The sequence below is a fragment of the Kogia breviceps genome, chromosome 11, assembly GCF_026419965.1.
Source record: "Kogia breviceps isolate mKogBre1 chromosome 11, mKogBre1 haplotype 1, whole genome shotgun sequence".
NCBI classification, from domain to species: Eukaryota; Metazoa; Chordata; class Mammalia; order Artiodactyla; family Physeteridae; genus Kogia; species Kogia breviceps.
Window position 1 is genome coordinate 4765346 of NC_081320.1, and position 16292 is coordinate 4781637.

Genomic DNA, 16292 nt, shown 5'->3' on the forward strand with positions numbered 1-16292 from the left:
TGGAATGGAATGGAATGGAATGGAATAGAATAGAATTGAATTGAATTGAATAGATAGACGGCTCTGTTGGCCAATAGAAGACAAGAAGTATAAGTAAGAAATACACCTTTGTTGCTGTGGGCCACTGAGGTCTGGAGGGATGTTTATTACCAGAACATAACCTGGTCCATCCTGACTGTAAGATAAGATCTGAAATCACTAAAACCAGCTAGGTTCCAGTTACAGCCTTTGTGAGACCCCTCGTAAAGCACTTCCTATTCCTGGGTTACTGCGGGGTCTTCTATGGGCTGAATTATGTCCCTCAAAATTCATATGTTTAAGTCTTGGGCTTCCGTGGTGGCTCAGTGGTTAAGAACCCGCCTGCCAACGCAGGGGACATGGGTTCGAGCCCTGGTCATGCCGCAGAGCAACTAAGCCCATGCGCCACAACTACTGAGCCTGCGCTCTAGAGCCCGTGAGCCACAACTACTGAACCCACACCCCACAACTACTGAAGCCCGCGCCCCTAGAGCCCGTGCATCACAACAAGAGAAGCCACTGCAGTGAGAAACCAGCGTACCGCAACGAAGAGTAGCCCCCACGCACCGCAACTAGAGAAAGCCCGCGCGCAGCAGTGAAGACCCAACGCAGTCAAAAGTAAATAAATAAATTTTAAAAAATTATAAAAGAAAATTCATAAAGTCTTAATTGCAGAATGTTACTGGATTTGGAAATAGGGTCTGTTAAGAGGTGATTAAGTTAAAATGAGGTAAGGGTGGGGCCATTGCCGCGAAGCGGCTGGGCCCGTGAGCCATGGCCGCTGGGCCTGCGTGTCCGCAACGGGAGAGGCCACAACGGTGAGAGGCCCGCGTACCGCAAAAACAAACAACAAACAAACAAAAAGCCTTGGTGTATGCATATGGCTGATTTGCTTGGTTCTGCCACAGAAACTAACACAGTATTGTGAAGCAATTACACTCCAATAAAGATCTATTAAAAAAAAAAAACATTGTTAAGTTCAGAGTCACAGCACAGTACAGCAGAAATGATCTTCACTGTACATCAGATGCTGGAAAGGTACAGAGAATAACACACACACACTGTATGCATCAACCTGACACAGGAAATTAAATAATGAAAGGGCACTGGCATGTTAAGTTGTCATAGAGCAGTTCCTTGGTAACCACTTTCTTTGACTATTAAAGAAAATTAACTAAGAAACAAGAAACCCAGCAGTTACCTAGCAGCCGCCAGAATGATAGAGCCAGAAAAAGACAAATAGCATATGATAGCGCTTATATGTGGAATCTAAAAAAAAAAAATGATACAAATGAACTTATTTACCAAACAGAAACAGACCCACAGACATAGCAAACAAAGTTATGGTTACCACAGGGGAAGGGGGTGGAGAGAAAAATTAGAAGTTTTGGATTAACATATACACACTACTATGTATAAAATAGATAACCGACAGCGACTTACTTTATAGCAGGAAACTATACTCAACATTTTATATATGGGAAAAGAATCTGGAAAAAAAATAACTGAATAACTTTGCTGAACACCTGAAACTCACACAACATTGTTAATCAACTCTATTTCAATTTTTTAAAAAAGCTTAAAAAAAGGGACAGAAGGTAGGAAGCTTTTATACTTCACTCCTTAAAGGAAGGGAAAAAAGATCTGAAACTCAGGACAGGAGATTAAAGGTGGGATCTCCTGAGTCTCTTAGGACTGACATCCTTGATCATTAGCTGCTTATAATCTCAGAAAGGCCAGGAAGATGCAGCAGGATTTTATTGATTTAGGGAGCAGCAAAGATGTTTCTTTAAGGAAATTGTTTTCAATTTAAAAAGTCTGAACATTCTTCTCAGCCTGAAGAACAGCAGGGTAGAGGACGGGCCATATTTCATATTTGCTATTCCCGCCTACCTGCCAATGGCTCCTACATACTATCTCCCTTCAATCTTTCCCCCAGGCTCCAGACTTCTATCTCTAAAACTATGGAAAATTTCTTTTCAGTGGCCTGTAGGTAAATGAAACTTAGCAGTTCAGAGCTAATAGCAATCACACCCCCACCCCCACCCCTGTTCCTCAGCCATGATCTCTTCAGGGAGCCGCCCAGCCTGGCCCCTCTGAGTCTGGGCAATCGTCCCCTCCCATCACCTCCAGGCCAACTTGAAGCAAACGCCCAGAGGACTGACTTTCAGCATCTGGTGCTAGTACACCTGCAGGACAGGAAAAGTCATTTTAAGGCTGTTTAACCTCCAAACTTTTTGAACTGTAAAAGCAAACATCAGTTGTGACCAGTAGATGTCAATTCACTGAAGACTCAGTGATTTGCTTCTTCTGAGAGGGTCAGTCCGGCACCGTGGCTAATAAACTGGAGACGAGGTGCTGGGCAGACAGAAAGATGGCGGACTAATGTCTCAAAATAACCATCTTTTCGGGGTTTGGATGCTATAGCACAGAGTGGGAGGAGATGAGGAAGTCAAGTAAAAAGGCCATAAGATTTGCAAATATCCCCTGGAATGGCCAGCCTCAGGGAAGGGATGTGTTCATTTCTTCTTTCTTGCCGCCATCCGCAGGCCAGACCGCTTGCCTGAACAAAGGCACTTCGGTTTAACCTTCGGGCAGAGGGGCGGGGTTCCCCGAGGCAGGCCATTGTGTATAGACAGTAACCTTTCAGTGAACAAAAGCAGCGGAAAGTGGGATGTGGCTCTCCTCTGTTACAGAAAGAGCAGTTTCTGAGAAAAAGTACTGCTCAGCGTTTTTTTTTTCATGAATGAATGAATGACGAATGAATAAATGAAAGATTCAAACTCAAGGCTCAATCAAACAGGACTCAACTTTGAAATAAAGTAGTTGCATTCCGTGAGCTCTCCGTTTTCTCCCATGTGCTGCTAGTACAACGATCACTTACGTGATCCCAGGTGAGCAGGGGGGACTGGGGCAAACCACTGCCTGGGGATAGAACCAAGGGCTCCGTCTCTGACCCATCACCTGGATGGGATGTGACAGAGCCGGGCCCGCAGGACAGGTTCTGCCAGAGACCCGTTCGTTTTACATAATCATTGGGGAAGCCACGGGGGAACAGACTAGCTGCTCACCACCTCTTCCAAACTGCCAGCTTGGGGCGCTGCTCACGTGACCCTGAGCAGATTTTTTTCCACAGCAAAGCCCGACTCACCTGACACACCCTTGAGAACGCATGCAGGCGTGCTCTTCGGGGCGGGAGAGTCTCTTGGAAACCACTGAACTAGGAAACTCTCTTGGCTGTCCAGAGTCCCAGGCTTAGAGTTTGCTTTTCTCCCCAGAAGTGTTTCTTTTCCAAATCCATGTCCATAGCGGCTCAACCCTACCTCCTGACAAAGGAAGGACAACTTGATAGCCAGCGAGGTTCCGTTCTTCTTGTTGCCCTTGTGAACCTGGAGGTAGTTCTAACCACCCAGCAGGGGCTCACAGCGCCGCGGGCTGCTGGAAACCCTCTTGTAACCCTTAGACTTCAATTAGTCTGTTTCTCCAACCAGAAGACAATGAACCAAACCAGTGTTTCTGAAACAGACTTGAGGAATTCCAATGACCTGCGGCTGAAGTGTCCCTCTGCGAGCCTGCGCTGCCGGAGCGCGCATCTCTGAATTATTTATACGGGCCCAGGGAGCAGACCTTTCAGGCTTCTGGTTAACAGGAGCCTACGGCTGAAACCCCAGGTGCGGGGAGGTAAAGGTGTCTCCCAGCTGGGAAAGCTTAGGAGTCAAATTTGGCTTCTCTGTTGGTGCACATCTGACCCCTCGAACATCCCTGTTTGCTGGGGCCAGCGCTGGGCTGCTCTCAGCCCTTCATTTCTCCCAGCACCCCCACTGCCTAAGTGCCAACCCAAGCTATCGTGGGTGTTGCATCACACACGCCCCCGCGGGCTCCACGGCCAGTACCCTTACTGATGGCCAGTGGCCTCTGTGAGCTAAGGAGAAGCTCACCAGGCAGACCTCCAGAGGCTTTGAAGAGAGTCGGGCCAGAAGTTACATGCCCGGGCTCTGGGCCGGCCTGGGCGCCCTGGTGGGCGCTTCCCTGTTGGTGCTAGGAGGGTGGTGCACCTAGTGGCCACCTGGCGTTTACGCCTGATCCCCATTTCCAGGCCAACAGACACCAACCAGACGGTCCATCTTTTTTTTTTTTTTTTTTGCGGTACGCAGGCCTCCCACTGTCACGGGCTCTCCCGTCCGTTGCAGAGCGCAGGCTCCGGACGCACAGGCTCAGCGGCCACGGCTCACGGGCCCAGCCGCTCCGCGGCACATGGGATCCTCCCGGACCGGGGCACGAACCCGCGTCCCCTGCATCGGCAGGCGGACTCTCAACCGCTGCGCCACCAGGGAAGCCCCAGATGGTCCATCTTGCGTGGAACCTCCCCTCGAACCTGGGAAAGGCAACAGGACCCTGATTGCTCACCTACTAGGTGCCGGCGTCTGTGTGTCTGATTTCACAGCCTCCACAAAAACACCCTCTGGGGTCAGACTAAACATTCCCATTTTACACTTGAGGACGTGGAGGCACAAAAGGATGGAGTCACTTGCTCAAGATGACACTTGTTGGGTTCACGCCTCCCCTGTAGAAACCCACATCCTTGGCCAGAGGAAACTGTCTACTTGTAAAGGTATCTGCAAGCCTCTCTCCTCCTTTCCTAGGAACCTGCAAAAAGTGAAGGTAAATAAGGCGAGAAAAACATGCCCCGACACTCCCCCAGAGAGAGTCTGTTCAGGTCTGTGTGTGCAGCACTTCTCGCGGAAAAGCTGAGACCGCCAAGTCCAGACAGATGCGGCATCGCTTAGGCTGTAAGGAAGGCTCTGTGGCTCTCAGGCACTCATGGGGGTGGACGTCTATAAATAACACGCCGACCCTGACTCGGGTTCCCACGTGTGTGCTTCTTTCTGTGGCTCTCAGGCACTCATGGGGGTGGACGTCTATAAATAACACGCCGACCCTGACTCGGGTTCCCACGTGTGTGCTTCTTTCTCACAGCATCAAGCAATGAACTCAATTTGACACCATCTACGTGGAGACAGGGTCGGACCCCACAGGTTGGGGGCTCAGCCCCACCTGACAGCCTCTTCCCCGCTTCAGATGCCCATCGCAGGTCCAGGGTGTCACCTGGGCTTCTAACCCACCAGCCATAGTCGAGAGGTTCCAACAATCCCACCTTGGGTTTGATTAATGTGCTAGAATGGCTCACAGAACTCAGAGAAACATTTTACTCACTAGATGGCCAGTTTACTACAAAAGGATCAAATGATATCGCTTATATGTGGAATCTAGAAAAAAGGGTACCAACGAATTTATCTACAAAACAGAAGTAGAGTTACAGAGATGTAGAAAACAAATTTATGGTTACCAGGAGTTAAGGGGCCGAAGGATAAATTGGGAGACTGGAATTGACATACACACTCCTGTATATAAAATAGACAACTAATAAGGACCTCCTGTAGAGCACAGGGAACTCTACTCAATACTCTGTAATGGCCTATCTGTACGTGCATAACTGATTCACTTTGCTGTACACCTGAAACTAACACAACATTGTAAATCAACTATACCCCAATAAAACACTTTTTTTTTTTTTTTAATTAAGAAAAAAAAAGGAGGGCTTCCCTGGTGGCGCAGTGGTTGAGAGTCCGCCTGCCGATGCAGAGGACGCGGGTTCGTGCCCCGGTCCGGGAAGATCCCACGTGCCGCGGAGCGGCTGGGCCCGTGAGCCGTGGCCGCTGGGCCTGCGCGTCCGGAGCCTGTGCTCCACAACGGGAGAGGCCACAACAGTGAGAGGCCCCCGTGCACCGCCAAAAAAAGAAAGAAAAAAAAGGAACTGCCAGGTGGGAGAGATGCTTAGGGCAAGTTATGGGGCAGGGGTGAGGAGCTTCCATGCCCTCTCCAGGAGCTCCACCCTCCCCGAAACTCCACCAACCTGGAAATTCTCCAAACCCAATCCTCTGGAGTTGTTATGGAGGCCTCATTACGTGCGCTTGGTTGATTAAATCACTGGCCATGGGTGACTGAATTCAGTCTCCAGCTCCTTTCCTGGAGGTGGGGATTGAGGGTGGTTTAGGGAGGGAGACTGAAAGCTCCAACTCCCTAATCACAAACTCCATTCCACTGGCAACCAGCCCCCTTTCTAAGGTTACTTAGGGGCTTTCCAAAATTCGCCTCATTATCATAACAAAAGGCAGCTCTCTTCACTTAGGAAATTTCAAGGGTTTTAATGAGCTCTGTGCCCTGAATGGGGACAAAGACCAAATATATATTTCTTCTTATAAATCATAATATTAGAAACACTTTGTACTGAACCCCGTGCCTGGCACTGTTTTAAATGCTTACCTGTATCAACTCACTTTAACCCTCAAACAACCTGATCTCCAGTTTACAGAAAGGCGGCCCAGAGAGGTTAAGTCACTCATCTGAAGTCACACAGTTTACTAGTACAGGAGCCAGGACTAGAACGAAGGCATTTGGCCTCTCTGTCCATGTTCTTGGGCACAGTTTACTGCCTCTTGAATGGGATGTTCCTGGAGCTAGGACTTCTTTGAGGTAGGAAAATATAAACCAGGCAGAATCCTGGAGGAAAATTCACCCTTAAATGAATGTTTTTAAAAATCTTTCCCGGATTAGACGCAGCTTCCTCTGGCAAGCTGTTCCCTGCCGTCTAGCTTGGTCTGAACTCGCCATGGCATCCTCACACCGGCAGGGTCCATGACTGTCCCCCACCACTGAGTGACGGGCAGAGACACTCAGCTCATCTTCGCACTCACAGCGCCCAGGACAGCGTCCACAGACAGGGCAACAGGAAGGTGTGGCGAGGGAGGACACTGGGACTCTTCTCTCCCTGCGTGCCTACCCCTGGTGGCATCCCACCTCTAGCCTTTACTCTCAGGGAGCAATTCCAAAGTTCCATGATGGGAGCTGGTCAGAGAGGGAGCCCCCTGGTTTGCTCGCAGCTTCCCCGACAAATCCCAATTCAAACGGAAGTGTCACTCTTGGGAATCAGAGGAGGAGGGCTGTGGTCACAGCACAGCCTGGGCACAGCCTTTCCCGGTCCCCATCACTCCTTCCATCATTCAGTTCTCCTCTCTGTAGGCAGCATCCGCATCCGTGATGCTCAGAGCTACCTGCTGGGTCCTACGATGATGGCGGGAGGCCCTAGGAGAAAAATCATGAGCGTCGACGGGGAACTAGTCAGCAAAGCTGGGCTGATAAAGGGATGCAAAGAGGAGACGAGAAGAGGTCAGAGGAATTCTAGAATAAGGCATCAGGAGATTCAGGCTCTGATGCCAGCAGTAAGAATGCATAGTAAATAAGAGAGGCAAGCTGAATGAAAGGTCAATGCTAAGAAACTGTTGTTACTGATAGTGGGCTGGGAAAAGCAGTGGAGGACAGCTTTCCACTATATCTTTTGGATGTTGAGCTACAGAGAATAAATTATATTCAATAAATGACTTCTCTGACCGTCTGTGTGTTTATGATAAAAATAACAATGAAGAAACTTAAGCACCTGGAGATCTGGTAATTCACCTGAGAGGCTCAAAGGACCAAGAAGGGCCAGTACAGACATGTGAGCACAGACGTGCCAACTGAAAATTGTTGCTCGCCGGCGGGTTCTACGTGGATGAAACCAACGGCCGCTGACCTCAAACACCCCCTGAGGGCTTCCCTGGTGGCGCAGTGGTTGAGAGTCCGCCTGCCGATGCAGGGGACGCGGGTTCGTGCCCCGGTCCGGGAAGATCCCACATGCCGCGGAGCGGCTGGGCCCGTGAGCCGTGGGCGCTGCGCCTGCGCGTCCGGAGCCTGTGCTTTGCAACGGGAGAGGCCACAACAGTGAGAGGCCCACATACCGCAAAAAAAAAAAAAAAAAAAAAAAAAAAAAAAACACCCCCTGAAAGGAGTTCAGGGCAGAGATCTGGAATGAGGCTCTCTGTGCTCCAGGTAGATAGTTTCAGGAGAAGAGTTTATGAGCCCAACTTCTTGCGTCTTCTCATATCTAGAAAAGCACTAAAATCATTAACGGTGACATCTGCTCTTCGTGACAAGCGGCAACCTTCTGCCAAAGTGTGGGCTTGACTCCACGAACCCCCTTCACCAATATCACGTATATATGACCTCCCCTCTGACCTCTTTGGAGCGGTCTGTCCAAGCTCTCCGAGAGGCTCTCTCCCAGGCTATGGTCCACATTTTGCCCCAAACAACTTAAGTCACGACTTTCACGTTGTGCAATGTTTTTCCGTTGACAGACATCTGGGGTCGGGGGGTCCCCTGCTCTTAAGCGCTGTGCCCTGCTCCTTCACAAAATGGGGACAGCAATCCTGCCACAGTAGGTTGTTATAAAGCTCTAAGAAGAAAAAGCAGATAAAATACCTGCCAGTGTGACCAGCCCAAGGGTCCTGCCCAGAAATTTTATCGCCATTCCCTCCACTGCTGTCTCGTCCACCTTTTGCCTAGAGAGGGGGCTGCAGTAGCAGCAAGATGCGAAATGAAGACATCACCAGAGGCAGGAGGAAAAGACAGTGGTGGGGAGAGAGGGAGGGGTGAAGAGACAGCATGGAGTAGGAGTTAGGAGCAGAGACGCTCTGGAGCCAGGCTGCCTGGGTTCCAGTCTCGGGGGTCGGGGGGGGGGGATGCCGGGACCTCCCAGGTGAGGTGGAGGAGGGGAGACGGGGCGAGATGCTAGAAACCGTGGTGGCATCACCTTGTTGCTTATGCAGCAAACTGATGCAGGAAAACCAGGGAGGAATACAAATATAAGAACGATCTGCTGCAATGCATGAAGCAGTGCCGTGTTTAAAACCAAATGCTTGGGGCTTCCCTGGTGGCGCAGTGGTTGAGAATCCGCCTGCCGATGCAGGGGTCACGGGTTCGTGCCCCGGTCCGGGAAGATCCCACGTGCCGCGGGGCAACTAAGCCCGTGAGCCGTGGCCGCTAGGCCTGCGCGTCCAGAGCCTGTGCTCCACAACGGGAGAGGCCACAGCAGTGAGAGGCCCGCATACCACAAAAAAAAAAAAAAACAAAAACCAAATGCTTGTTAAGAGGGAGCCAACCACCATGCATTGTCCCCGAGCTGGTGTGATAAAAGATAATAGCCAGCGAGCCTGGAGTTCTCACCGCATGCTGAACACTCACTATCCTAAAAGCTTGATGGGAATTTTCCAGGGACCCTACGAGCTAAGTAATACCATCATCCCGATTTTACAGAAATCAGGCACGGAGATGACCAGGATCTTTCCCCGAGCCCCATACTGGACTTGGCCAGACAAGCCAGTTCTGTTTTGGAGAAAGGGCACTGGATTTCCTACCAGCTGGACATGAGCCCAGTCTCTTCATAGGTAACATGTGGGTTCTCTCCTGTTCCTCTCAGCTCCATGAGTTGAAAATTCAAAAGGTAAGAATAAAAGAAAAGAGATTGGGAAGAGACAGACCTGGGCACCCATGTCCACTCTGTCATGGCCAGACAGGATGCCCTGGTGCAATTTATTGTACTCCCTTTGCCTCATTTTCTTCATCTGTGAAATGTGACTATTAATTCAGCCTCACAGGAAAAGCTAAGGATTTAATAAAATAATAAATGTACAAGTGACCCCATACAGGGCCTGGGTATAGTGGCTGCATCTCTCTTACTGCTATGATACTGGCCATGAGATTTCAACTGGGGATCCTAGTTATCATTTGAAAGCTGCCGGGGTTTTGTCTCTTCTCCTTTTGCCTACCATTAAGGAAGTTCTCGTGATTGGAGTCGTAACCTAAAATATCCCGCCAGAGGGAGAAAGAAGTGGACAAGAGGCCTGGAGGGTCAGGTTCATTGCCCTTTCGATGGCTGCATCTCCTCTGGAGCATCTCCTCTTTAGTGAGAGGCAGCTCTTTCCGTGGGATAAGGATCTGCAGTTGTCACATGTAACCCACTAATCACAGGTCTCTCTCTGGATGACTCAGACTTGAGCCCGCTTGTGATGGCTGCCCTCGGGAAGGCTCCCTCCTCAATGAAAGGGTGAGTCCAAGGCCCTCGGCTCAAAAGACACCTGCGCTGCATTAAATACCAGTTGCTCTCAAACTGCTTTCTAAATCCGGCCCCGAGCTTCTCCAGTTTCACGCAGAGACGCAGAAGTGCCCCAGCACACACTTAACATCACTGCGCTGTGGGTGACCCCGGGGCGACCCCAGGGTGACCCCGAGGTGACCCAGAGTGACATGTGGGCACCTCCATGCCCACCCTGGAGCCAGCACCGCAGCAGCTCCACCGCGTGGAGGCCACAGCAGTGCCCTCAAGCAGATACTCTGGTCAGCTGCAAGTTACAATTTTATTTGGAAATGATCCTTTCCAAAAAAAAAGTCCAAGTGGAAACAATTCAACTTTGGGAAAGTCAAACAAATGCAGTTAGCAAAGAAACCCCAGGCCGTGATTGGCTCTAGATGTAAAGTCTAGAGAAAAGTCAGGCTGAAGTGAGTCTCAAGTTCAGGGGCAGCACCACAGAGGGAACAGAGCCACTGCTTTCGTGGGTCGTATCGAGAAAGAGCTTGGTCTGTGAAAAGTAAGTGAGGTGCTATTGTCATTGCTAAAATTTCTCTAACGATTTAAGAAGGGAAGTGGGCTAATTGCCGCAGAATGGGGTGCCAGGCGGTGGCCTTGGTGTTGACACAGGTGAGCGCCCTCGAGGGCATCGCTTTCGTGGGGTCACGGTCAGCGAGGGACCCCAAGGAACTGGATATGAGTACAATGAGATGCTCTCTGCATAAACTGTGAAACGGAGGCATCCCGGCTCGCAGGGGTGCCTTAGGAGGTGGAATCGGTTCCCAGCCAAGGGGACTTATTCCGCTGTAACAAAAGCCAAAGTAGGACAGCACCTGAAGAAAGAATGGGTGGAGACAAATCTAGCCCAGCCCTTTCCCAGACGTAGCATCCTTTTCGATCAAGATATATCAGCTCTCGCCACCTAAAGGCATGCACAAGTAGTTCCCAAACATCAGCCATCCTCTGAGGTGCTGGTTAAAAATACAGATTCCTAGGCTCTGTTCCCAGAGAGCGGGGGTCAGCGGTCCTGGCTTGAGGTGTGGCCATCTGAGCGCTCACCAAGCCCACCTGGGGGATTCTGAGGCACGTGGCTTGAGGGCCACACACTGAGAAATGAGATACGTAAATGGGATGGCAGGCTGGAGTCCAGGCTCCCCTGGCAACTTGGCTTTCTGAGATGCTCGCCCAGCGGGGAAGAACAGGCAGGTCTGATGAGTCTAGTATCTTGCTCAGTAGTTAGAGATCCTCATTATGAATGAATAACCTGGCTTCTGACTTCAAGTGTGGGTCTCCTCCACTTGGTGAATCCACCCCGGATATCTTGGATTATCCTCAAATGCTTTTCCCCCCGGTACTATCCATTTTGGCATAAAGTCCTCATGATAAAGTATTGTGTGCCACGACGAACAACAAGGCCCTACTATTGATATATAGCACAGGGAATGATATTCAATATCCTGGGATAAACCATAATGGAAAAGAATTTTAAAAACAATGTATATATGTGTATGACTAGGTCGCTTTTCTGTACAGCAGAAATTAACACGACGTAAATCAACTGTACTACAATAAAATAAATTAAAATTAAAAAAAGAAAAAATAAAGAAAATTATGAATAACAACACTAAAAAAATTGTGTGCCAGGTGTTTTAAATAATTAATTGCAAAAGGGAGAAAAATTAAAAAACAAAACAAAACGTGTGTGCACATTCTTTGGTTAGGCAGTCTCAGAAAGCAAAATGTGAAACCCAGAGCAATAAAAGAATACGTAAGTAGGTTTGACTACATACATATTTAAAACTTTTACAGATGGAAGATACATGACTTAAAAAAATTTAAGTGACAGAATGGGAGAAAATATTTGCGTTTTTTTTTTTTTTCCGGTATGCCGGCCTCTCACTGTTGTAGCTTCTCCCGTTGCGGAGCACGGGCTCCGGACACACAGGCTCAGCGGCCACGGCTCACGGGCCCAGCCACTCCGTGGCACGTGGGATCTTCCTGGACCGGGGCACGAACCCGTGTCCCCTGCATCGGCAGGCAGACTCTCAACCACTGCACCACCAGGGAAGCCCAAAATATTTGCTTTTTATGTAACATTCAAGTTTAGATAATTTAAAGTTTATCTAAAGCTAGAAGTTTAGATGATTTAATGAGTTTGTACAAATCAACTAAAAAAGAAAAAAAACAGCAACTGATCTCAAAGAAAAATTGACTAGAAGCAATATTTCCATACAATAGTTGGGACATACTGATAAAAAATTACTCATTGTTTATAGGAAATTCAAATTTAACTGGTATCCTGTATTTTTTTAAGTCTGGCAACCCTGAAAGAACATGAACTTCCAATTCATAGCGTAAGAAACACTAATGATCCACAATCTTTGAAAAGATGCTTAATATCATCATGCAGATTATAGCAAACATGTGTCATCCTATTTTGCTCATTAGATGGGAAAACATTAAGAAAGCAATGCCCCTTGTTGACAATGATACAAGGAAATATGCACTTAACACACCATGTATGGAAATGCAAGCCCATAAAGATTTCTGGAAAATCTTGGCAGCTGCATGCATAAAAACTAAAATTAAGGTTTAATATATTTGGTAAAATGAGAAGGGTCCTGAACGGCTGTACTACAAGTTCCCCCTGCAATCTGACCCCACGGTAAGGTCCCCAGCCCAATAACCCTCCTTATCAAGGGACTAGGCACAGTACTCGTATATCCATGTGTACTGGGGATCAGTTCCCTGACAGCCTGTGGAATTACTCAGAAGACTTTGATGGGCTTCCCTGGTGGTGCAGTGGTTAAGAATCCGCCTGCCAATGGAGGGGACACGAGTTCGAGCCCTGGTCCGGGAAGATCCCACATGCCGCGGAGCAACTAAGCCCGTGTGCCACAACTACTGAGCCTGCGCTCTAGAGCCCGCAGGCTACAACTACTGAGCCCGCGCCACAACTACTGAGGCCCACGTGCCTAGAGCGCGTGCTCCGCAACAAGAGAAGCCACCGCAATGAGAAGCCCGCACACCGCAACAAAGAGCAGACCCCGCTCACCGCAACTAGAGAAAAGCCCGCACGCAGCAACGAAGACCCGATGCAGCCAAAAATAAATAAATAAAATAAATAAAAATTTTTAAAAGGGATTTTTAAAAAAATGACTTTGAAAAAGAATAGATACATATATATACGTAACTGAATCACTTTGCTGTACATCTAAAACGAATACAACATTGTTAATCAACTATGCTCCAATAGAAAATAAACATTTCAAAAAAAAGAGAGCAGGGGACCTCGTCTCATTCATCATCATTGCCACCCAAGCAGTTAGCACTGTGCCCAGAACACGACAGGTACCAAATGAAAGTTTGTTGAATAAAAAAATAGTAAGTCAATCACATCATCCCCTAGGAACCAGGAGGTAGCCCATCCTTCTAGTTCCTCCCGCAGCCCCTGATAGCTCACTGTTCCCCAGTGCAGCACCCGTGTGGCCCGGCCTGGTGTGCGGTGGCCCCCTACCCCGGGCTGTGAGTATAGGTGACGAACACACTTGTCATTAGTCTCATCTGTTTAGCGTTGGTGTCACCCCGTAACCTTCTGGTGGGAATTCCTCCCTCATCATTTGATTGAAGAGGAGGCGATTATAGCAGCATCTCTCAAATTTCTAAGTATACCTACTTTTTAACCCCACAATTTCACTTCCAAGAATATACCCTAGAAAAAGACTCACAAGTGCGAAAAGAGATGCATGCAGAAACAAGAATACTTATCGCAACACTGTTTTTTAGAGTGAAAAATTGACAACCACCTGAAAATTCACCCATCAAGAACTGGTTAAATAAATCTTTATAAACGTAATCTATGAAATACTCTGAAACAGTGGAAAAGACCTAGAAAGAAGTCCAAGATTTGTTACATCTAAGCAGTACATATGCTTTAATGCCACCCACTTTCTGTAGAATGATGTATCAATACATCTATATCTGCGAACGTGTACGCATGTGTCCACGATAAAAATGTGGAGGGAAAAACGCAAACTGGATCCAAGGGGGAGGGCAGAGGGTCAGGCGAAGGCTTTAGTGTTTTATGCTGTATGATTTTGTACTATTGTAGTCTTTTACACTGAAAATGCATTCTAGTATTACTTATGTGACGTGATATAAATGTAAGAATAAGAAAAGCACATCAAAGTTTATACAAAATCACATAGACTAACTCCTGGTGAAGGTTTGCGGTAACGTAAGGAAACTGGGCAATGCTGCAGCCAATCTGGAATATTTCAGCACCTCTAGCCAAAGACATCTCTGGGCCTTAATGCTCTCGCTGATCTGGCCTGTCAACCCTTCTCGGCCTCTCTCTGGAAGGACTCCTAAGCAAAGCTTCTCCATCACATTCTCCGCGGGAGTCACGCAATTGAGACTGATATACAAGCCGATGCATTTGTGCAAATGCTCCGTCATCTCTCTCCCTACCCCTTTCTTTTATTTAATTCCATCGTCTAAAACAGAGCTTAAAAAAAAAAAAAAAAGCATATAAAGGGAAGGAGGGTGAGGTCCCGTGACTGAGAGAAAATAAAAGCACAAGTACTGCTTGTCCTAGTGTGAAAACCCAGAAGAGCCTTAAACCCAGAAGAGCCTTCAGCCACGGTTTCTGCTTGCTCCGTGAAACACCGAATCCACTAAAGAATCGTGCTTCCTCTCTCCTGCTTCTCCTTTAAAGAAGCCAGTGCACGGCGAGCAGCGCAGTGAGCGAGCGTGGGCGCCGCGCAGATCCCCAGGGCGGTGGCCAGACCCGGGGCCACACTGCCCTGGCCCAGCTCTGTCCTGCTGAGGCCCAGGCCCGCCTGGCCTTCTCCACCCCCCAAGGCCCCTTGTCTCCCCCGGGGGACGGTGGGGCGCCGCATCTCACCACGCTGATGCCATCATTGAGCAGGGCCTCCCCGAAGATCATCATGTACAGCTGCTCGTTCACCCGCGCCTCTTCGAACACGGCCAGCACGGCCACGGGGTCCACGGCCGAGATCAGGCTCCCGAACAGCAGGTTCTGAAGCAGGTTGACGTCGCTCAGGCCGAAGGCCTGGACCTGGCAGATGAGGTAGAGCGAGAGGCCGATGCCGAAGGCGTTGGTCAGGGCCCCCAGCCCTGCCCACCACAGGATGGATCCGATGTTCTCGAAGAAGGGCCGGGTGGGCATGAAGTAGCCGCCCTCCAGGACAATGGGCGGGAGGAGGTACAGGAAGTAGATGCTCGAATCCATGACCGGAGGCGATTTGTGGTCGGTGCTGAAGATGATGGCGCCCACCAGGGCCCCGACGAGGATGAGTAGGCAGCTCTCAGGCATGAGGCCTGGCAGCCGGTGGTAGAGGTGGAAGCCTGCGGAGAGCAGAGAACCGCGTTTAGATGTGGGCGAATAACCCGGCTCTGGCCCCCAGGACAGCAGGGGAGGGGTGTGCAAGAGGCCCCTCCAAGCCACGCAGATGGCAGCATCTCCGGGCCCAGCCTCAGCACCCATCTGTAGCAGGAGCTGCCAGCGTGGCTGCGGCTTGATGTGATGAAGTGCTTCCCAGGCTCAGTGCAGGTTCCAGCATCTTCTCAGCCAGCCGTGCCCTCCAGCTTCCTCCTCCCAGTTTTCCCCATCCTGAGGGATCTGAGCGGAGGAACTCTTCTGCTCTCATGCAAAGCCCACCTTTGAAGCTCCTGCAAGAGTCTGTGACAGTGACCTAAACCCCAGCTCCTTGCAAGCTTACCTTGCCTCACTTCCTTCTCCACCACACACAAATGAATAAGAATGAAGAGTCGTTATTTTGTTTCCTTTATTTAACCAATGACATTGCCACCCAGTCAGCCACTGGAGAGGAAATCAAGTCGCATTCTTATGGGGACCCCATCACCTTTGCCCCTTCATGCAACTGGCAACCTATTTCATCAGTTACGTCTCCCACTAGCTGCCCCGGAGGTCCGTCTGCTCCTGTCCACTCCTGCGGCCACTGCCTTCACTGAGGACCTCCCCACTTCTCATCCTACTCACTACTGTGTCTTCCTGATCTCTTCCCTCTCCCTCCCCGTCCCCGTCTATTCCGCATCCTGCTGCCAGATCACTGTCCTACACCACGTTACCTGATTGTTCAATTCCCCACCTAAGACTCTGAAGGCACACAACGCGTCTCATGGAATTTAAACTGAGAATATCTGTTAAGCATCCCTGTGACAAGAACAACCCACTGTAAGTCCTGGGAGGCGGAGGACCAAACGTGTTTTCTGCAATTCCAACTACTGA

At 49.3% G+C, this 16292-nt stretch overlaps 1 protein-coding gene across 1 annotated transcript in view; it reads right to left on the reverse strand.

Moving 5' to 3' along the window:
• The window catches only part of SLC9A4 (solute carrier family 9 member A4), a 63224-nt gene that overhangs the window by 41747 nt on the left and 5185 nt on the right, over positions 1–16292 (reverse strand). Inside the window, exon 2 of the mRNA XM_059079633.2 lies at positions 14925–15388. Within this exon, the coding sequence (XP_058935616.1) occupies positions 14925–15388 (464 nt within the window). The remainder of the gene's footprint in view (positions 1–14924; positions 15389–16292) is intronic.